At 38.2% G+C, this 22,256-nt stretch overlaps 1 protein-coding gene across 5 annotated transcripts in view; it reads right to left on the bottom strand.

The window, feature by feature from the left end:
• Positions 1-22,256, bottom strand: part of ANK2 (ankyrin 2) — a 501,960-nt gene that overhangs the window by 230,123 nt on the left and 249,581 nt on the right. For 2 of the 5 annotated variants that reach the window (XM_030916058.1, XM_030916054.1), the window contains exons 1-2: positions 6,160-6,505; positions 1,065-1,109 (exon numbers count right to left, since the gene is read on the bottom strand). The exons of the other annotated variants lie outside the window; for them this stretch is intronic. In XM_030916058.1, coding sequence (XP_030771918.1) covers positions 1,065-1,109; positions 6,160-6,294 — 180 coding nt within the window. In that variant the 5' untranslated portion in view covers positions 6,295-6,505. Of the gene's footprint in view, positions 1-1,064; positions 1,110-6,159; positions 6,506-22,256 lie in introns of those variants that run through there. 5 annotated transcript variants of the gene reach the window in all.

The raw sequence follows: 22,256 nt of genomic DNA, 5'->3' as shown, positions 1-22,256 counted from the left end.
AGTAAATAAAAATACTTGGTTTGGATATACCTCATTGTAAACAAAAATAGATAATGCTTAACATTACAATGTAATCTTCCTTTCCTTCTTATTCTTTTTTTTTTTTTTAAAGACAGAGTCTCGCTCTGTCACCCAGACTGGAGTGCAGTGGTGTAATCTTGGCTCGCTGTAACCCCACTTCCTAGGTTCAAGTGATCCTCCCACCTCAGCCCCCCAGTAGCTGGAATTACAGACATGTGCCAGCACACCCAGTAATTTTTTTTTTTTTTTTTTTTTTTTTTTTTTTTTGTAGAGATGGGGTTTCGCCATGTTTCCCAGGGGGTCTTGAACTCCTGGGCTTAAGTGATCTTCCCACTTCAGCCTCCCAAAGTACTGGTATTACAAGTGTGAGCCATGGAGCCCAGCCTACACTCACCAAATTTCTTTAAAATGTAACCATTGCATTTTATGTACAACTTGACATAGAGAATAACAATTCAAGAAAATATCTACTACTTTCTACAGTAAATATGTTTTATACATATATTTTATACCAATGCTATGGTTTGAATATTTGACTCTGCAAACCTCAGGTTGAAATTTGATCCCCAGTATTGGAGGCAGAGCCTAATAAAAGGTGTTTAGATGATGGGGTGGACCCTCATTAATGGCTTAGTGGCATCCTGGTGATAAGAAGTGGGTTTTTGCCGTATTAGTTCCTGCAAGGGTTCCCCTGATAGCTGGTCATTAACAAGAGCGTGGCACCTCCCGTTGGTTTCTGTACACACCAGCTCTCCTCCCCTTTCCTCCATGAGTGGAAGCTTCCTGAAGCCCTCACCAGAAGCAGATGCTGGTGCCATGCTTCTTGTACAGCTTGCAGAACTGTGATCCAAATAAACCTCTTTTCTTTATAAATTACCCAGCTTCGGGTATTCTTTTGTAGCTACACAAAATAACTATGACAACCAGTAATGTGTGTAATTGCAGTAAGGGTACATTCCTTTTTTGAGCAGAAGGTTATAATTAAAACTTCTTAGTTACCAACGTCTTTACAGTTTTTAGAAGTGTTTTTGTGCTTCCATCACCTTTTCAATGTTGGCAGCCTCTGGTTTCATCTGGGGGCATGTCACCTGCAGTGGGAAAATGCTCATAAATAGATTTGCTACTTTGGGTGATTTCCTAGTCATTAATTCATTCATCTTTTTCCACAAATATTTACTGAGTACCTATTAGCTTGTAGGCACTTCAAAGAAAATAGAGCTTATGATATGCAGACTACAACTTAATTGATTCTCCTAAAACAGCCTTTGGTCAATGGCCTTTCACTAGTATATAGTTCAAATTCTAAATCTTGACTTATGAATCTCTTGATAATCTTAGCCTATGCGCCTCATCCAAGTGTTGGGGGTTCCACAAATGTCCAATAGAAATGGTAGTATAGCCACTTCTTTCCAGTCTTTCTAATGAGTCCAATACTGAGTATGCGAACTTACCGTAATGCTTCAGGACTTAACTTTTCTGCGACCCTATGAGGCTAAGTTGTCATCCTGAAGTACTCTATAATCCCCTGTGCTTTCTCAGGACATGGGAACACAATATTCAAAGTCCTGCTTTGGCCATCCCTGGATTACACTCCTTCAAGCCAAGGTTGCATGTCCTACTCATCTTTGTAGCTCGTGCCTGGCTCAATACATGCTTACTGAAGGCACAAGTGTACTTTCTTCCCAACAGGAACCCAGATTGTATTTTGCTTCCAAGATCTGCTTCAGGCTCCACCTTCTCCACTGGCAGGATGGATATTAAAAATATTTAACAACTAGTTCAGCTCAGGCACCAACCACTCCCAATGGACACTGGCCACAGCACTAGATGGGGGTGGTCCTGGAAGCCTCTTGGGAGTTCAGGCATTATTCTTTTTTTTGCTTCTTTAGAGGATGGGAGTAGCCTGGGAAATCCTGAGGATGGGGTCCTGCTAGCTTCAGAAGGGGCAGCTTGGTGGGTTCATAGTAACAGCTGCTTAATCAGCCTGTGTGAAAGCAATTCAAGCTGTAAACAACTGGAACAACTGATCTGCATCATATCAGCTAAATATTAGCTCTGTCCACGAGGTGTTCCCAGAGCACTGAGGCCTGCACTGATCCCCTCCTTCTTGGCCATCCTATAATGGCTCATTTCATCACTCATGCAGCCACTGAATTCTCTACTACCTTTTATAGTTGATTGATTACATGTGGGTAAGCCCTGTTTCTAAAACTAGATTGTAAGTTCCTAGAGAATGAAAGCCATGTCTTCTCTTCTTTCAATCTTTCTTTCTTTTTTTTTTTTTTTTTTTTTTTTTTTTTTGAGACAGGGTCTCACTGTCACCCAAGCTGGAGTGCAGTGGCATGATCAAAATTCATTGCAGCCTCTACCTCCCCAGGCTTGGGAGATCCTCCCACCTTAGCCTCCTGAATAGCTGGGACCGCAGGTGTGCCCCACCACACCCAGCCAATTTTTGTATTTTTTGTAGAAACAGGGTCTTGCCACAATGCCCAGGCTTATTTTGAACTCCTGGGCTCCAGTGATCTGCCTGCCTCGGCCTCCCAAAGTGATGGCATTACAGATGCGAGCCACCATGCCAGGCCTTTATCTTTAAATAAATAATCTAAAAGTTACATAACCATCTCTACATCATTTTGCATTTTTTGAAATGCTTTACCAGAGTAATTTCCATTATACTTTTGGCTCTTGTTAGGGTTAATATCAAAAGTAACCATATGCACAAAATTTCCTTATCTTTTATAAAACTGTTACAGAAGACAATACTATACCATTTAAACTAATTTATATTCTTTTAGAGTTCAAAACTGAAGGAAAGTTTAACTCTTTTGACATACTGATATGCTTCATAGATAAGGAATCATCTCACTCATTCTCTCACACACACACCCCTCTATTTTTTTATAATCTCCCCAAAATCCTTCAATAAAAACAAAAATACATCCTGAATCTGATTACAATCTCACCTCCATTGTTAACATCCTAATCCAATCCTCCATCCTTATTCACCTCAGGGCTGCAAACCTTGAAACCAGTTAAACTTGTCTCCCTTCTTTTTCTCTTGCTGCATTCACAACTCATCCTTCACCAAGGAAAGGGAGGGGGAAATGGAGGGAGGAAGAGATGGGGAGAAAGGGAGAGAGATTTTTCTCAAAACATAAATGAAGTCCTACCATTTCCTGGTCTAGGGCTCTCAAGAGGCTTCCCACTGTGCTTCTAATGAAATCCCAAATCCTTTTCCAAGACTGAATTATGTTTAGAAAGAAATCAAACTTTTGCCAAGGTAGGCCCATGCTTGCCTGTCATACCTCATTGCCATCCATCCTGTTCTTTGATCACTACATTTCCGTCATGCTAACCATCCTTCTGTGCCTTGAATATGCCAAGTACCTTCCCCTCTCATTTAAGCACCATGCTTCCTCATCCCCCCGTATATATGCTGAAAGTCTGTCTCCCAATATCACAGGAACTCTGTCTTGTCATCGTTAAATGGCCAGCATTCAAAACTGTACCTAGCTCAGTGAATATTTGCTGATTGACTTACTATCTTTTGAGTCAGCTAGCAGAAAACTCCTGAATTGTTTTCATAATAAGACCAGAATTCATGTTCATGGTCTAAAGCAATAAGAACATTTATAGAATCATGAAAAAGCTCATATGAAAAACCTGAAATTCTCTACTACAATTGGGAAAAATTGTTAAAAACAAATGAAGCAATAAAATAAGAATTTCTGAGTGTAAACTGGTAAAAAGAGAAGGATGTGATAATTTGAAAGTCAGCTAGGATAAGTAACCTAAAAAATGTCTATATTAAAGCATCACATTTATGGTTTTGCTCTTGGAACAAAGCAAATTAATTTGTTATGCTAAAGAAACCACAATAGAAATACATGATCTCAATGTAAGAAAAATACAGAGTATACTTAGACCAATATGCAAATTCATAAATGATGTCATCACAAAAATACAAGCCAAAAGAAGACTATAAAACGAAGATACATTTTTTATGCTGTTCTCAATTGTACTTTATCAAAACATAGTCAAGAATCCTTCTCTCTGGAGCCTACTTGGACCCTGCAAGGCCTTGCTGACTCGTGGTCAGAGCTACCCTAGGATCCAGGGCAGAGTCTGCAAGGCATCTCCAAGAGCTGCTTCTTTCACAAGTGAACTTGGAATACACCCACCAGTCATCTGCATACATGAACATGGAGAAATAATGAGATGATGCCGTTTTCCCCTCTGTGATTAAAAATTTAGAAGCATTACCAGGACTAAATAAAAATTTAAAAACAGCTGAATTTTGTTCTTAACTCTCTCCTGTCCTGCATGCTTCCTCTTTTTTGGAGCTGCCAAGCCAAATGTGATAAGAGCAGATCTGTGGTCCTTTAAGGATTTACATAAAAGGCAACCACATTTCAGAGGAAAACCCTGACATATGTTTGTGAGTCTTACATTCTCATTTGGAAGACATAAAGTCCAACTTAAACTCTCTAGAACCACACATTTTGCTTAAGTCACGCTTGGTATTAAGTTAAACGTTAACTTTTTTTTTTTCTCCATGGCCAAAGTGGAAAAATTCTGGCCAGAATATCACTTCTGAAAGTAGAAAACAGGTCCACTTCCACCTCTACCACACCTTTCCAATGTCACACCAATCATGATATGCTCCAGTCTATAAAACCTTTAGCAGAAGATTTTATTCAATGACTAACAGGCTATGTTAATTAATTCAGAGAAATGAGATTGTGTATTTTTAAAAATACACTCATTTTTTGTGGCCCTGAACTAATAGTAATGTTACTTTTTGTCTCCTCAGTTCAGAAAGCTGCATTAGAGGTGACTGCTCTGAGAAATCCGGAGAGGCTTTCCTGGGTGGATGTGGGTAGTGGAAACCATAATCCAGGAGAAACGTTACTGTTCTTGGTTACAAACCTCGCCTATGCGGTTGTTAACAGTGGGTGATCTCCCTTCCCCGGGGCTGCCTCCCTCCCTACCTTTCTATTTCTTCGTTTTTGACTACGGTGACTTCCATGCCAGAACTACTGTCCTCTTTTTCACGACAGGGCTTTCTGTTCACTGCCAACTGCAAATATTTGCTCTTCATGTTGTTTTTGTTGATAAATTCTTAGTTTTGGTTTTAGTTTCACTATGGTCTGACAGAGTTTCAGTGCTAAGAAATAATGACATTGTTCCAGTTCAGAGTAAAAGCCAAAGAGAGCAGAGCACCATCTCCTATACCTCAGACTCTGTTCTCACTCCTGGAAATAACAGGCAAGTACATAACAAGTACAAACGCCTCTGCTTCTCTTACTCAGAAATCCTACATATCTTAGTTTCATAGTTTCAGCCAAACCATGCAACCAGCTATTTATTTTCATGCAAATAAATAACTTGCAATAAGGTCAAATTCCTGGAACTGAAAGATCAAAGATAAACTTTATTCTCCAGCAAATATGGAAATCCAAATATTTCAGAGATTCCTGGCCAAAAAATAAATAAATAAATAATCACAATAAGCCTTTGTACCCATTTTAAGGAACACTTCATGCCTATGAATTATTAAAATCTGAAAGTCAACTTATTTAATTGCTTAACGTTTAAGCCTTTTTACAAACTATTATTATCATAATAAGAAAAGCATTTAAGGACCTCTTCACTGAAGTTAGCCAAATATTAGAGGTAAATAGCTTTTTAGGCTGGAGCTGGGATACTAAGTGAGCGTATGCTTAAAAAAATGCTCCGTGATTTAGTGAGAAACGAACTATACATGAATAAATAGGCGAAAGAATTTGACAGTCTGAACGTGAGTGAATCTCTGCAATATTGCTGAAAGTCACTCTATAATAATACATATGTCCACCTTTGGACAAAATTCCAAATTAAAGAGACAGCGACATTGCTCATTCCCAAATGTCAGCTCAGAGTTAAAGACAACTGAGAAAAAACAAACGTGTGTCATTGCATAACATGAAGAGGAAGCAACAGCATGCCACTTGATCAGAGGTAGTCAGGTGGTTTGATCACATTGGCTTTATTCTGTCAACTTCCTTCCAGGAAGTTTAGAGGTTTGACCAATGAGGTCTACTGTTGATTCTTATGCCACCATCCTCCCTTCCTCCTCCTTTGTGGCCTAAAACTTACCCACACCCAAGGTTCTTTGACGTCCTCACTGTTACAGCCATAGTAGTCTGGGGTTTTATCCAATTCCTGCATGTTTCCTTGTGCTCTTATGCTCTTATCCGCATGGCAAGAAGAGCAGAGGGCTGCATTCCCCATCTCAGCTCTACAGTTACTGCTGTCAGTGGGCCCGTCCTTGCCCTCTGCACTCTGTCCAGGGCTCCCAGGGGTACACTAATGTGGGCAATTCATCAAGATGATCCTTGGCTCCTCTGCTCAGTTCCCTTACACGCCCCTCACCAGTTCTCCCCATCTGCTGGCTGGCTTGCTGGTGTCAGAGAGAACTCAAAACCCCCGGCAACTGCAGGCTGCATTCAGTGACCATTTCCAGTGCAGGCGCTGCCAGTCTATTTTTACACCTACCAGGCCAGCTATGCATGTCAATGGAGTGAGGGGGGTGAGCCAGACAGAGAGCAGGGGAGGGGGCGGTGTTGTTTTGTTTTTCACCATGCAAGCAGCCTGCCTCACACATGGACTTAAGTTCCTGCTGGGTAAAATGTCTCTATATATGAGAATTTTTGCATTACTCAATGAATGCTTTTGAATATTTTTATTTCCTTCTTCTCTGTCTGTTATTCACACAATACTAAATATTTCAACGAATCTGCTTTATCAGCAGAACAGATAAAAATTATTTTTGTAATTGCTTCAACCAAGTGGAAACTACTTGGCTTATGTACACTGTCTTTCTCATTATTGTCGCAGAAAACAATTAGCCATCCTTTCAGCATTCTTTTAACATGTAATATGCATTGGAAACATATCCATCAAATAGCTCACCTGACACCAGTATAGAAACTTTGGTTTTTATAATTGTGTGGTTTGTCATTATTCATGATTGTGCCACATAAGAGCAAACATGTTGATTCATTTATAATTCGTTTTAATTTTAAGTATTTTGAAAATGTTTTCCCCAGCTTTACAAACAATAATCAAGATGGCTTTCAACACCATCCAATCTTTGAAATCATATTACAGATTTTCGAAAGAAATTGTTTCCCACTGAGATGAGCATAGCAAATATACACTAGATATGCTGTATAAAGCTAATTATGATCAAAATCAAAGCTTTGTGATGGACTAATATGGATTAAGCTTTATTCCTCCATTAGGGTTTCCTCTAAAACTATATATATATATTTAAAACTATATATTTATATATAAAATTTTATATATTATATAGTTTAGCTAGTATACAGTTTATAAAACCATATAACATATATTAATATAAATATTATTATACATAATTATTTGAATATTAGTCCTATCCTTCCTCATGTGTTATTTGCATGTATATACAGCTTGTTTTGCAAATCATTTTAAACTACTCAATGCAGGGTCCAGACTTAGATTTTGTATTATGCATCCACACACTATAAATTAAATATTAAATGTCTAAAAAAAAGTATTGAATTGGAAGCAATTATTTGGGGAAAACAGGATGTGGAAGATATTTAGAAACTAACCATATTACATTTGATAGACTAGAATTTTCCTTTCCAATGTGTCATTTTTTTTTTAAGCTAAAAACCATTTGCCATTTAAAAAAAAAAAAAAACAAACATTTAAAATAACATTCCTGAAATACCTTTCTCAGATTTGAGTTCACAAATCCCTAAACACTCAAATCTGAGAAGGACATTTTTGTATTGTTGCTTTCCACAGGGTCCCACGCTGCTTTTTTGTCAATCTGGTTTTGAATAACTCTTCATTCCAGAGTTTACGAGCCTTAAGTATCTTGCTTATTATAAAGTTCCTATCCTTACAATCCAGTTTCTGAGAGGCATCGCCAGTATTCAGTGAAATTACTTTAACTTCCCAGCTACAGGTGAAGGCATCTCTTAAAATCATGTTTTAAAAATTACTGACTGAACCAACAATATTATGACAACAATAGAAGGGGGCACATTTCTCCATTCATGTTAAAGGAGCGTAATCTAAACCTTTTAAATGTTAAAGTTTTAAGTGACAGTATTCACAAAGATGATGCTTCAAAATCAGTAACAAGGTTAGACTGTTGGCCGGGATACAGCAAGCAAAGCCTTTCATGTTGCCTGAAAAATTTTATGTAGACTAACGATTCAACATAATATGGTAGTTTCTCATCAAATTTTCCACATATTTGAACCATGTACTGTAGAAATTAAGTAGGCTATAATGTTTAATGGTGTATTTATAAATTATTTTACAAAGATGTGATTTTAATTTTTTTGTCTCCTTCCATAAGGTTCTTAGAACCTGGAGAAGGTCTGTGGTAGACAAAGTCTTATAATAGGTGCTTCTTCTTGAATATATATGAACTATTTTATTCAGAATATAAACCCACAACAAAGAATGCCAACCAAGATTTTTCCAGCTATTGAGAGATGCACTCCCCCACACCCACTTTTGGAATTAGTGTACTATTTTAAAACATTCAATAGAATCTTCAAAATAGAATTATGTTCACTTAAAACACTGGTTGTAAATCCTAAAAATTATCTCTAGTCTCCTCACTTCATTCTGGAGCTGAGGTCTGAAACTCTGTGCTTACACATGGTAAAGGAATATTTAACCACAGCAGATTTGGGAGATGCCCCTAGGTGCTAGATGAATAATTTTGCTGTGCTTTAACAGCTTGAATTGTTTCCTGGCATCTTTCTGTCTCATTAATACATTACCCATTCCACCACCACGCCTTTAATTTTACTTCTTCCGCCAAGCATGCCTTCCCCCTCTCCACCAGTCCATGTTCACTCTCTCCTTCAAAGCTCATCTTAAAGCTTTCCTTTCTCCTGCAAGGCTTCATTACACCTTTGTTATTAATCCCTTAATTTGTGTTAATATCTTTTTGAATAAGGTTGCGACTACTATCAGCTCTCGCTCTTTACAAGATATGCCTGTTTTCTCTGACCGATGTCCTCACATACCTAAATATTCACCCTAGTATTAAATGTTTGTAAGGTAAATGAATAAAAGGCAGCCCCAGATAGGGGCGCAATTCATAATATCAATATTTAACTGGACTACACTGACCTAAACGTTTTTTTCTTTTGCAGATTAACAGGAACAGATTTAGTAATTTTAAACATATTTAAGTATAACAAATATTTAATTTCTTTTCCAGAATTTCAATAAACCTCCCTTTTGGCCTTTAAAAAAAAAAAGGTTAACACCATTTGGGGTAAATCTTCCTAGAAAAGAAGTTACAGTGCCTTGTTAAGAAGGAAAAAACCACAGAGACTATGAACGAACCAAGTAACGTGCTGACAACTATCGTAAGACACTTTCCCTAAATGACTAGTTATTTGTTTTCTTCTACCCCTCTTTCTTTTTCTTTTTTTTGAGACAGAGTCTCGCTCTGTCGCCCAGGCTGGAGTGCAGTGGCCGGATCTCAGCTCACTGCAAGCTCCGCCTCCTGGGTTTACGCCATTCTCCTGCCTCAGCCTCCCGAGTAGATGGGACTACAGGCGCCCGCCACCTCGCCCGGCTAGTTTTTTTTTTTTTTTTTTGTATTTTTTAGTAGAGACAGGGTTTCACCGTGTTAGCCAGGATGGTCTCGATCTCCTGACCTCGTGATCCGCCCGTCTCGGCCTCCCTAAATGCTGGGATTACAGGCTTGAGCCACTGCACCCGGTCCCCTCTTTCTTTTTCTTCATCTCGGGGAAATCATCTTATGTTTTCTCCAATAAAGAAACTTTCTGCTTGATGAATATAACATCCATACTCCTATGATTAACACTGCCCCAAATATGCCATGGAGTGATCCCTGAACCCCACTGCTAAAGCTTAGTGCCCAAACAGGGACAGGCCAAGGAAAGACAAATACAAACACCTGGGCTACTGTGATGGCTGAAATTTCCTATTTTCTGGCTGAACAGATTTAAATTATCAACCTGGAACCCGGAAAACATCGTAGCTGTGAAAACAGAATTTCCAATGAGCAGCTTCCTATGTGTGATCACTTCAAACTTTGCCGATGATTGGATACTTTCTAACAAAAAACAAAAGTGTAAGGAGTCTGCAGAAGAGAACCTTACTTCAGAAGTTAAAACGTCTCTAGTTCTATCTTCCAGTGGTTAACTCAGAGTGACTGCCAGACAGGTTTGGCACAGAAGCTTGGGTGATGTGACACCTATATACATAACATTTTGTCAAACTGAAGGAAAGCTTAGCAAATACATTGCAGCAGCATCCTTTAATAATCTGCCAGTAGACAGTCGGGATCTCTGTGGACATCTGACAAGGAATATACTTTCTGCCAGGGCAGAACAATGTCACCACTGTTTTTCAAAAATGCTTCAAAGTCATTAGGGCAAATTACTCAGAAAGCAAATATTTGCATGTTTGACCACACTTAGAGCAGGATACTCGAATTTGATACATGACTTAGAAAGTGAAATTCAAAGCCTCCATGACGTGACATATTTGCAATACCTTCTTAAATTCCCAGGCACTTTTACTGTTATTATTTCATCTGTATTGCTGTGTTTCAAATCCATCATAAGAGAACAGCGATTAAGGACTGAGAACAAAGGCTAGCTTCTCAGCTTTAATCTTCTGAAAGTTGCTGCTGAAGTCCCTATGACAGCAAATCTAAAAATCATTCGCTGCAGTTTTAAATTTCACCTTTTAAATAAGAAGTCATGATTACAGAACCATCAGGAAACTAACACCTTGGAGAAGAAATAACTGTCTCAGTTCCATAATTTAACCTAAAGGGTTAGATCACAATTCCTGAAGTGAAGTTTTGAAAAGATCTCTTAGCTAGGACTTACTAATCCCAGCTTTTGATTCCACTATGAATTTGTCTGTGTGGACTTTTATAACCTTTATCAAATCTGAGCTTCTGTTTTCTTGTTTTTGAAAAAAGAAAATCAGATTCAACGGTTGTTGTATCCCTTTCAGCTCTGAAGTTTTTCACTTCCATGACACAGAATGTGTAACATTTGAACACATACCTAACACAAGGCCACAGTTGAAGGTGGTCACCTATTTAGTCCATTTGCATGGGGAAAAAAAGGATAGGAATCACATGGTTTATCATTCTCTGGGCTGGCTTTGCTCAGTAGCGTTTCCCTGGCAGACTCACAAGGAGGATGAGAACACCACTGTGGCATATGACAGACTCTTTGTTGATATCCAGGAGCTCTTTTTCAAGATGAGGACCATTTCACTCTTATTCCACCTTTACTGAGTGTTAGCCTCAGTTAAACCCTGCCACATCTTTTACATGTCACAACTGTAAACTAACTGTCGCCTGGAAACATTCTTACTCTCCCAAACTGGCTTTGCAGGACAGCTTTATAGGATTTTGTAAGACAAGTCTTTGCAAATCAACTGTGTAAGCTAGTTTTATTTTCATTCAAAAGTTTTGATTAATTTATGCTTTTTTTTTTTTTTTTTTTTTTTGAGACGGAGTTTCGCTCTTGTTGCCCAGGCTGGAGCGCAATGGCACGATCTCAGCTCATTGCAACCTCTGCCTTCTGGGTTCAAGTGATTCTCCTGCCTCAGCTCCCCAAGTAGCAGGGACTACAGGTGTGCACCACCACGCCTGGCTAATTTTGTGTTTTTAGTAGAGACAGGGTTTCACCATGTTGGTCAGGCTGGTCTCAAACTCCTGACCTCAAGTGATCCACCTGCCTAGGCCTCCAAAAGTGCTGGGGTTACAGATGTGAGCCACTGGGCCTGGCCGATTAATTTATTCTTAAAGGGCTAGTGCTATCGTATTAAAAAGACTGAAAAAAAAAATGCCATGAGTCTTTAAAGTGGCAAATCAGAATGTTTCACTCAGAGTCATGGAATTAAATTTTTTTCTCTCCTCCAAGATCCAAGGTTATTCAAGAATATCACACAAATTTAAAAAGGTCATGTAGAGTTTCTCTTAATCTAAACTATCATGTGCAAAAAAACTATCCTAACATGATATTTAGTCAACATTTTATATTTTTCAGATGATCATTAATATGTAAGATTTATGTTACCTTCACTGAATTTAGAAATCTGCTTCAATTACTGTCTGTCCTTCTCCCCGTTTTTGACCATGGCAGCTACAATTCAAGACTGATAGTTTCACTCAAATGCATTTATCTAATTAAATTAATGTTTGGTTATCCCTATTGCATGCAGAATTCTCGATGCCCACATAGTCACGTGAATCCAAGGACAAGTTCTCCTGTCTTTGGGAATTACTGACCCGTGGAAAGAAAACTGGAACATTCTATGCAATAAGCAAGGCAGCATGCTATTTTCTTCCATGTTTGGGTATATTCAATACAATTTATTTGACTAAAAGTTAAACACATAATGATTTTTACAAATTGGCCCTGTTTATAACTGATCAATCAGGAAAACTGTTGCATAACTTATGGATCTACACTAAATTTCCTATATGGACATGTGGCATAACTTTTCTAATTGGGGTCAATATAAACAACTTTACTGTTTAGGCTTTACACAGATTAATCAAAATGAATATCACCAAGTTATTCATGTGCCCACAAACATCAATTAACCAATTTAATTTTACATTCCTTCCAGCTATTATTTTCATTCCAGACTGCTGCCTCTTGACTTCTGGTACATGAAGGACAACATTCTTTAATAAACAGTGCTAACAGCTTGTGTAGCTTTCTGAAGGCTACTCCACACAATGCCCAGCACAAAGTGGGTACTCAATAAATGTCGCTGACTGACATTAAAGAGATTATGAGAACGGAAGTGTAGGGTGGCCAAAGCAAGCCTAAGGGGCCACTTGACTAATTCTATGTTCTGTCATATCAGACTGTATTTTGAAATGCAACGTGAATAAAACAATTTAGCCATTGTGAACTCTGACGTACTTTGAAGACAAATATGTGTGTACAGAATCCCCCAAACTGGTTAACTACTAAAGCAGGGGCTTCCCCACAGCTTTTTTGAAGAGATGGTCAAGTGATTAAAATGAAAAAGCAAGACGGGGGCATTACAATCTGGCTGTAATAGCTATTTTTTGAAGCCTAAGCCAGTGTATAAACACTTCTAATAAGTTTCCATCTGGCAACCAGCTGATCGAGATAATCTGAAAAGTACTCAGTTAAGGTGATTTTAAAATGAATGGTGCATAGCATGAGAATTGATCAGTTAATGGGCAAAGTCTGGTGCCCAGAAGAACAACAGTCTTAGAAGAGGTGTGACTGTTCATGGTAGGTTGGGGAGAAAGCTGTCCAGCTATGTTCTATGTGTTGCATGCCATGGTTGTCCAGACCTATCTATCAAAGAGGACTCACATGCCACAGTAGTTAGACACACTGCTTGAGCATCTAGACAAGAAAAACGGGAGTATTGTATTAATGAGAATTTATAATCAACCCCCCCAAATAATGTCTTACTATTAAGCAAATTCTGCCACAAAGCCCCAATGAACTATTCATGACTAAGGCTGGCAAACAAATATTCATTCATCCTTTCCTACTACTTATTTCTATTATTATTTGGCCAGTGTTTTCCTTTGAAAGTTCACAGGCATTAAGCTACATATATTTATATGTTCAGTTTGTATACTCACCCTAGAGGTTCTAGAGAAATAACAACCTTTCATAAACTTTTTGGGCATCAACACATGGATTTAAATGTTTTGATACATTTGTCATTACCAAAAGATTTCTTCAACTGTAACACAGAGTCCAGTTCTGTGTAATCCTATACTCAAATATTTAAATCTATTGGTTTCAAAATAGTTTAAAATCCTACTTTCCCTACAAAATACACACATATGACATTTGAAATTAAGCGAGAGACATAGACATTGAAAATACACTTCCAGGCAGCAGCCAGGCATTCATCAGTCAATAACAAACCTAAGTTCAAACTAAATATCTGATGCTGGTTCAACTAGAGCATATATGAGTATTTATTTTAGAATTACCAATTAAACCGGATTTATTATGAGGATAACTGATTTTCTTGTACTATGTTAAAACATGGAGTCAACTAGGCTCTTCCAGTTGTGTTGCACCGACATCAGAGAGTGACTGTAAAATACATTATTATTATTATTTTAAACAGCATGATGAGTGTGCATTTAGTCAAGAATAGCTGCACTACAATTATGGAATCATAAATAGACTAAATTCATTTTACTTCAAAGACGGAAAACTTAGATCTCCAAAAAGAACTTGAATTTCATTGTCCAACTTCATTCACTTGGGTTTTATTTCAGGATCTCTTTAGAGTAAATGTATCTATACACTTCAAGGTATAAAGAATTATTTATGATCCTTCACATATTATTCATACTGAAATAAATATCCTGAATATATATCATTTGTTTTCTCTGGAAAATGGAAGAACTATTTTCAAGTTTTCAATCTTGTCCTACTTTTCTTTTGAAAACAAAATCACTTTATAAGCAATCAAAAATTCTGGAAATACAGTCATAAATATATTAGAAAGTCAATGCTGTTATTTCATTCTTCTAAAATTATGTTAATGTGATCTTATGCCCTCTAAGCTCCATCACTATTAGCTACATGCAGCTAGAAATAAATTCTAGATGGACACTATCAGCTGTCATTTTGAACTTTGGTGCTCTCATCTGTACAATGATAAGCTATAGTAAATACACTCAGCTGATGTTTATATGTGTTTAATCTTTACAGTCAGAAGTTTATAAATCACACTTAGGTCCACATAAAATTAATCTTCTCTATCAGAAGATAAGAAAGGAAGGAAGAAGGAAAGAGGAAGAAGAAATAAATATAAATATGATTAAAAATGCAGCTATATCTCTAAAAAACTAAGGGTTTTTTTCTTTAAGAGCAATTATTAAATAATATTTTTAAGAAATAATGTTTTTCTTTTCTACTAATTCTTTAGTATTTAAACATGTTCAGTGCTTTCCTAAGCCAATGCCCTTCTCAAACCTGCTCCTGGCCCAGACTTCTCTGCCTCAGTGACCAGCAGCCCTATATACCTTGCTGCCCAAGCTGACAATCTTGAAGTGTTTGACATTACCTTTCCCATACATCCAATCCTGCAGGGTCTACTTTTTCCCATCCCTTTGCCACTGTTTAGCTCAGTGATTTATTTCCTGACTGAATCACTGTAACTGTCTCCTGAAGAGTTTACTGGTTTTAGCTTTGCTCTGTTTCAATCCATTTGCCATGTGCCTTAGCCAGGGAGATCTTTCCAAAGCTCAGACCTATTCAAGGAACTCCCTGTAATCTTCAAGACAAAAGCAAAAATCTAGGCCAGGTGCGGTGGCTCACGCGTGTAATCCCAGCACTTTGGGCAGCCAAGGTGGGTGGATCACTTGAGGTCAGGAGTTTGAGACCAGCCTGGCCAGCCTGTATTTCCAGCACTTTGAGAGGCCAAGGTGAGTGGATCACATGAGGTCAGGAGTTTGAGACCAGCTTGGCCAGCATGGTGAAACCCATCTCTACTAAAAATACAAAAATTAGCCAGGCCTGGTGGCACGCACCTGTAATTCCAGCTACTCAAGAGGCTGAGGCAGGAGAATCACTTGAACTCGGGAGGCAGAGGTTGCAGTGAGCCAAGACTGCACCACTGCACTCCAGCCTGGGTGACAGAATGAAACTCTGTCTCAAAAAAAAAAAAAAGCCAAAAGCCAATCCTTAATAATGTGGTATGGACTCCTATCTGAGCTGATCTTTCTTTACCCAGTTTTTGTTTTTTGTTTATTTGTTTGTTTTGAGACAGGGTCTGGCTCTGCCACACAGGCAGGAGTGCAGTGGCGCTCATTGCAACCTCCACCTCCCCGGGTTCAAGCGGTTCTACCACCTCAGCATCCCAAGTAGCTGGGATTACACCCATGCACCACCACACCTGGCTAATTTTTGTATTTTTGGTAGAGACAGAGTTTCACCATGTTGCCCAGGATGGTCTCAAACTCCTGGACTCGAGCATTCCTCCCAAGTACTGGGATTACAGGTGCGAGCCACCATTCCCAGCGTATTCCAGTTTTCATAATCTCATCCTTGTGTTCTCACCCTTGAAATTTCTTCTGGACTTTTATTAATAACTATTCCTCACCTGGATCACCTCCCTCCCTCTCAGCATCTGCAAGACTGCTCTTGGAAGCCCTGCCTGACCAACAGGATTAGGAGCCTGCTGTGGACATAGAGCCATCATGATGATTGTTACCCTATATTTTGTCTTTTTATGAACAGACACAATATTTTATTTGTCTGTTTGTCCCCAGTACTCCTGATAGTGCCCCTATACAGCAGGCACTCATAATTGATTACTGACTAAATGAGCAATAACAAAACTTCCTTCACATATTTAAAATATGAATGGTTTCTGCAAACATTTATTTCATTCTTCTCACAAATATTTATTTAGCACTATACGCAGGCCCAAACACAACATTTAAATAAAAAGAGACAAATGCGTATTATTACTGATGTACTCCCAGAAATACTTCAATGAATCTCTGAGAATAGCAATCTGCAGTCATTTACCAAATTACCATTAAAAGTGATTTTGTTTTGGTCACAATACTATTCTGTCAGTTCTTGTATGATTATATTTTCAGATGTTTGATTTTTGTCCAGGCACTGAATCTGTTGGTAGCCATCTGAACATGAGGAGGAATGAAAAGAACAAAAATGCCAGTGGCCACAAGAGCATCAATAGCCACAAACCAGAAGATGATTCATGAGGTAAGAGTAAGACTGTTGATCACATCATGGATATTTCAGGATATCCATCAATGTGACTATAAACATATGGAGAGCAATCATTGCTAATGTCAGGGAAATATAATTATTGTTCTCTAGAGGTCCAGGAGGATTCCTCTTATCATAAATGTCTACACACACACACAGAGAGAGCTCTATGGTTTGGCCATCACTCGCTTCTAAGGTATTACATGTAGTGAAAAGCTCTTTTCATTCCACTCTTTCCACCTGTAGGGCTTCTCTGCATTCTTTCATTATTGGTTCCCCTTTTCCAGTGATGGATCCATTACTAGGTCCCTGCCTGACCGTGATATCTAATACTCCTCACAGCTGTTACCTCTGTGTGGCCATCACTTTACTGACATTGCCTTTAATCTATGACATTCACTTGCTGCTCCTCTCTCCACAGTTTTTCTTTATTTTTCATAGGTATCTTTACTTCAAACATGTCTTACCTTCAGAGCAAATGCTAACCTTTTAGAGACAATAGCCACCAATAATACGGCATCTCATAGATGCGAAAATGCCCCACAGTTATCAGCCTACAATAGTCATAGAAAGATGTGCATTTTCTACTTACGTTCATGACCAACAACCCATTCAAATACCTAGGAGGAGTTCTCCATTCTTTGCCACTATGAAATATCAGTAATTCAGATAAATGCTAACTGTAGTAACTGTGCATCCTGAAGAAATGGGCACCATAAAACTTCGGTTGTGCCACTTCTAATGTCTAAAATTAGAATTTCCAGTTTTTAAGTTTCTATGGTTATAAATCTGACTTCATATTTTGATAACTCAAACTATATGGCAAAGTTCTAATCTGATTTCGTCACGTTTTACTAAATACAAAGTTCATGTTATATTTAGTAGACCAAGAAGTATGTCATGACAGTTTAATTTTGTCCTAAATTCTTCCCAAAAAAGAATTATCAATAAAAGAGACTGTGGCTTTCATTAACCACTGACATTTTAAAATGTCAATTTTACTGAAATATGCCCTTTCTATTTTAATAACATTCGATTTTAGCTGATCTGGAGATCAAGTGTTAAAAACCATCTCTGATAAGGTAGAAGGTAGTTTTTTTTTCCTTGCTCTGGAACAAGGAGAACATAGTTCAGTTTATTATTATTCCATACTAAGATAAGGGGGGATTAATTTTCCTGTGGTATAAAGATGTCTTCCAGATCCTTGACCTCACTGTTCAGCAGAGCAGAAGAGGCATTCAAAGAGCTCTATGCACTCCCAAACTGTTCATATTTGTTGTCAGTAATACCTCAATAGCCCTCCTTTTTTATTTTCTTTTAAATTTTGTCCTTGGGTTCTGCTTTGTGGTTCGCAGTGAGAAAATGAAAGAAAGAAGAAATGGAAAGGAAAGAAAGAAAGAAGAAAGAAAGAAAGAAAGAATAAAGAAAGAAAGAAAGAAGAAAAAAAAAGAAAGAAGAAAATAAAGAAAGAAAGAAGAAAGTAAATAGCAGAAAAAGAAGAAAGAAGAAAGGAAGAATCCATCCTTCCTTCGTCCTTCCGGATGAAGGAAGCCTTCCTTCCGTCCTTCTTCCTCCTCCCCATCCTTCCCTCCCTCCTCCACCCTCCTCCCTCCCTCCCTCCCTCCCCCTCCCTCCCTCCCCCTCCTGCCTTCCTCCTCCTCTTCCTTCCTTCCTTCCTTCCTTCCTTCCATCCTTCCTTCCAAGCCTCGAAGGACGGAAGAGAAGCGAAAGAAAATAAAAAGACAACTTTCAGGAAATTTTAGAGTTACTTCCATTGCAGTTTAATAAACTAACTCCAAACTAGCCAATCATATGATACTTTGGGTCAGAACCTACCTCACCTCTCTTCTATTCTAATGAGAGTTCCTGTTGATGACATGTAAGACTTAGAAACCGGCCTTGATGCTATTTTGATCATTGGAGGTGCTAGTAGTATGGATGGCTTCAGCACTTGATAACTCTAGCTCTTCTGTCCTTCTTCCTGTGATCTTATTATTAGGGACCTTGCCGTAGTGTAAATCTTATCATAATTCTTCAGAGACTCCCCCTGCTATTTTGTTTGTCTGTTCCTTGAGAGGTTAGAAATATTTTTGTGTAACTTGGTGATACATATTTTTCATCCCAGCTACTCTTCTTTATAGCATTATAAGGTCAGTTGGAGAAGCACAGATTCCAATCATATGGGGTCTTACCTCTTCCTTCCTTCTTAAACCTCACTTTTTCCATCTGACAAAAAGGAGTTATAATCACTTCTACCTCATGATGTTGCTGAAAAGATTAAATAAGTCAGTGCATCTTAAGTACTTAGGACAGTGTCTGGTATATAGCATTGCACAGGAAGCTAACTATGATTATTTTTCCTCAACTCTATTCTTTTTTCTCTTTTTGAATCAGATGGGTCTAAGGTTTGTTTATTATCTGCCCTACAATTTAAGTTAAAAATACTACAAATCAGACATTACGTGGTAGTATAGCATGGTTTAGAGAAAAGGAATGGGCTTTGGAATCTGGCATCTGGGGTCTGTCACTTAATGTATTTATTTGCCATGAAATTTGGGGGGAAAATCTTTTTCAAGCATAATATTCAAGCACAATTTTCCTCCCCTAAAAAATGAGATTAAGAATATCTACCTCATTGTGAGAATTAAATAATACAAGAAATAATTGTAAAAAGTCAAGTATAGCGTCTACATGCTCTTATTCTTCTCTGGATCAGTTTCTCATGCCTGGGTCCCCTGATACATCTCACCTGCTGTCTCCATTCACCTCTAATTTCAGAATAAAAGGTCAAACGTTTTTCGACTTCCATCTAATGTTGACTCATAGTGAAGTCATCTTCAGAAAACTAAGTTTTCCTGCTCTCCTATCTTACTAACCATTTAGGAATAAGTCCTTATACCTTCACCTATATCTAGAAACAACCAATAATTAAGTTGCCCTCAAAATATAATTCCATTTTTCTCTTGCTGGTGTCAGTGAAGAGAATTAACTCTTACTTCTGAATTTGGCTTGGATGACCAAAACTCTAGTGCATCTCTCCAGCTGGAGGGCTGCCATGAAGAGTTTTGTAAGTATAATAGTACAACTCCCAAGGTAGAATCATCACATTTTTCTTTCCCAATACTGAACCTTTGTCCCATAATCAATATCAGCACGTAGTATCATGATGGCCAAGAACCAATGATCAGCCACTCTTTGCTTGATTCCCAAGTATTGATGGCTGCTGGAATTCCCCATTGCTGTATCCCCCTGCTGGAGTGAGAACCCCAATGTTGACTGTTTCCTACTTTGTGGATGAAGCAACTATGTGATATCACGCGTGGATACCCTATAGGACCCAGCATGATCTACTCTAGATCAGTTCTCTTCACCCCACCCACGGATCTAATGTCAGATCCCAAATGTTCCTGTCAGAGCCATCTATCTCATGGGCTCTGTCTGGCTGAGAAGCTACCATCACGCCACAGGGTCCAGTTCCAGGGTACAAAGTAGTTCTGTGGAATGATTCTATACCTTAAATTTCAGTACTTTTTAATCTAAAAAACTTTCTATCAATTTCACATACTTATTTAAAGGATCTATCCCTTAGTCAAATTTTATTCAAATGATCATTCCCTTAAGTACATTTGAAATACGTACTGTAGTAAAACTGCAATACTGTAACTTCAATGTGTTGAAAACTCCAGGAGAAAAAAGTGAATGGAGAGACATTATTAAAACATAAAAATGGAAATGCATTTTGATAAATACATATATGTAGAATACAGATAAATATGTCCACATACACACATATGTGCATATACATCATTATAATTCCAAGGATGAGTATTCTCAAATCATCTACTCGAAAATGAACTGATTAGAAAAAATAAACCTCTAATCAAGTGGCATTATTCTTTTATATGGTAAAATATATTTTCCTAGTTGACTTTATGACTGTTCAGTCAAACTCTTGACCTATCCAGTCTATGGCATTAAATGATAATTGAGCTCAAAGAGGAAAGGGGAAAAAGCAGAAAAAAGCTTTTGAACCCTTAATCCTTTTGTCTATACATTTCACTCTCACATCTTGCCCGGGTGTGTTTTGATCCATGAATCTTCAATGAAAATGCATGTGGTTTCACACAGAGAAAAACTGCTTCTTTAGGATATGTGGAATCACAAAGATCCTATTTAAATCTACTCTGCTTTAGTGTGCAGGAATGTTAGAGGGCTTTAAACTCAGTTACAATATACTGCTTGTTGCAACAGAATTGTGCCTTTGGTGTTCTGTTTTACAGGTTTGTCTCCACTTAGGAGTGTATAAAGTACTTTGACATGCCACAATCACTTAGACCAGTTTGTAAAAGTCTAAATGAGCCTCACACTTCTACTTCTTGTTTTACTTTTGCATTCCGATGATGTGCATACTTTTTAGTAGCTTTCAAACAAGAGAAACCTACAGATATCAGGGATCAAATGTTTTATAAGTCATTGGAACACTGATATGTCTAACAAGGAGTAGAACCTAGATTTCAGTAATGCAGCCTGTTCCCAGACAATTTAGATGCCTGGGTCACTGGTGTGTACAGTTTTCTCACTGCAGGAGCTTAAGTGACATTCATCAAAGTCAAGCCGAAAGAGAACAAGGAAAGTTACAGAGGCTATGCTTCAGGGCAGCTAAACATGCCACCAATAGGCACTGAGTGTGAACAAGGCTCGAGATGAAGGGGAAAGGAAAACAGTGCAAATAGGAGTTATGAGAGAGGATTGCCAGTCTAAACTAGTAGACTTCATGTATCCCGGAGGAAAGTTTCAAGCTCTACAAAGACTAGGAATTTTGAATTGAAAACAGGAGGATTAGTAGTTAATAAAACTATTCATTAAAAACTGTTATAGTTTTTTAAACATTTGTGTGACTTTAAGATGGAAACACAGTGCATTAACGTTTAAATATAAATGGTAGGCCGGGCGCGGTGGCTCAAGCCTGTAATCCCAGCACTTTGGGAGGCCGAGACGGGCGGATCACGAGGTCAGGAGATCGAGACCATCCTGGCTAACATGGTGAAACCCCGTCTCTACTAAAAAATACAAAAAACGAGCCGGGCGAGGTGGCGGGCGCCTGTAGTCCCAGCTACTCGGGAGGCTGAGGCAGGAGAATGGCGTGAACCCGGGAGGCGGTGCTTGCAGTGAGCTGAGATCCGGCCACTGCACTCCAGCCCGGGCAACAGAGCGAGACTCCGTCTCAAAAAAAAAAAAAAAAAAAAAAATATATATATATATATGTGTGTGTGTGTGTGTGTGTGTGTGTGTGTGTGTGTATATAAATGGTATAAAGGAAGACAAAAATATTTTTCGAGAAATTTTTTTTGTCTCATCCTTCATAACATCTTTAGTTTCCTTGTTAATTTATAAAATTCAAAATAGCCATAA

This window comes from Rhinopithecus roxellana, chromosome 2, assembly GCF_007565055.1.
Source record: "Rhinopithecus roxellana isolate Shanxi Qingling chromosome 2, ASM756505v1, whole genome shotgun sequence".
Taxonomy (NCBI): Eukaryota; Metazoa; Chordata; class Mammalia; order Primates; family Cercopithecidae; genus Rhinopithecus; species Rhinopithecus roxellana.
The sequence above is the reverse complement of the archived record's forward strand: the minus strand, read 5'-3'. Positions and strand labels throughout refer to the sequence as shown.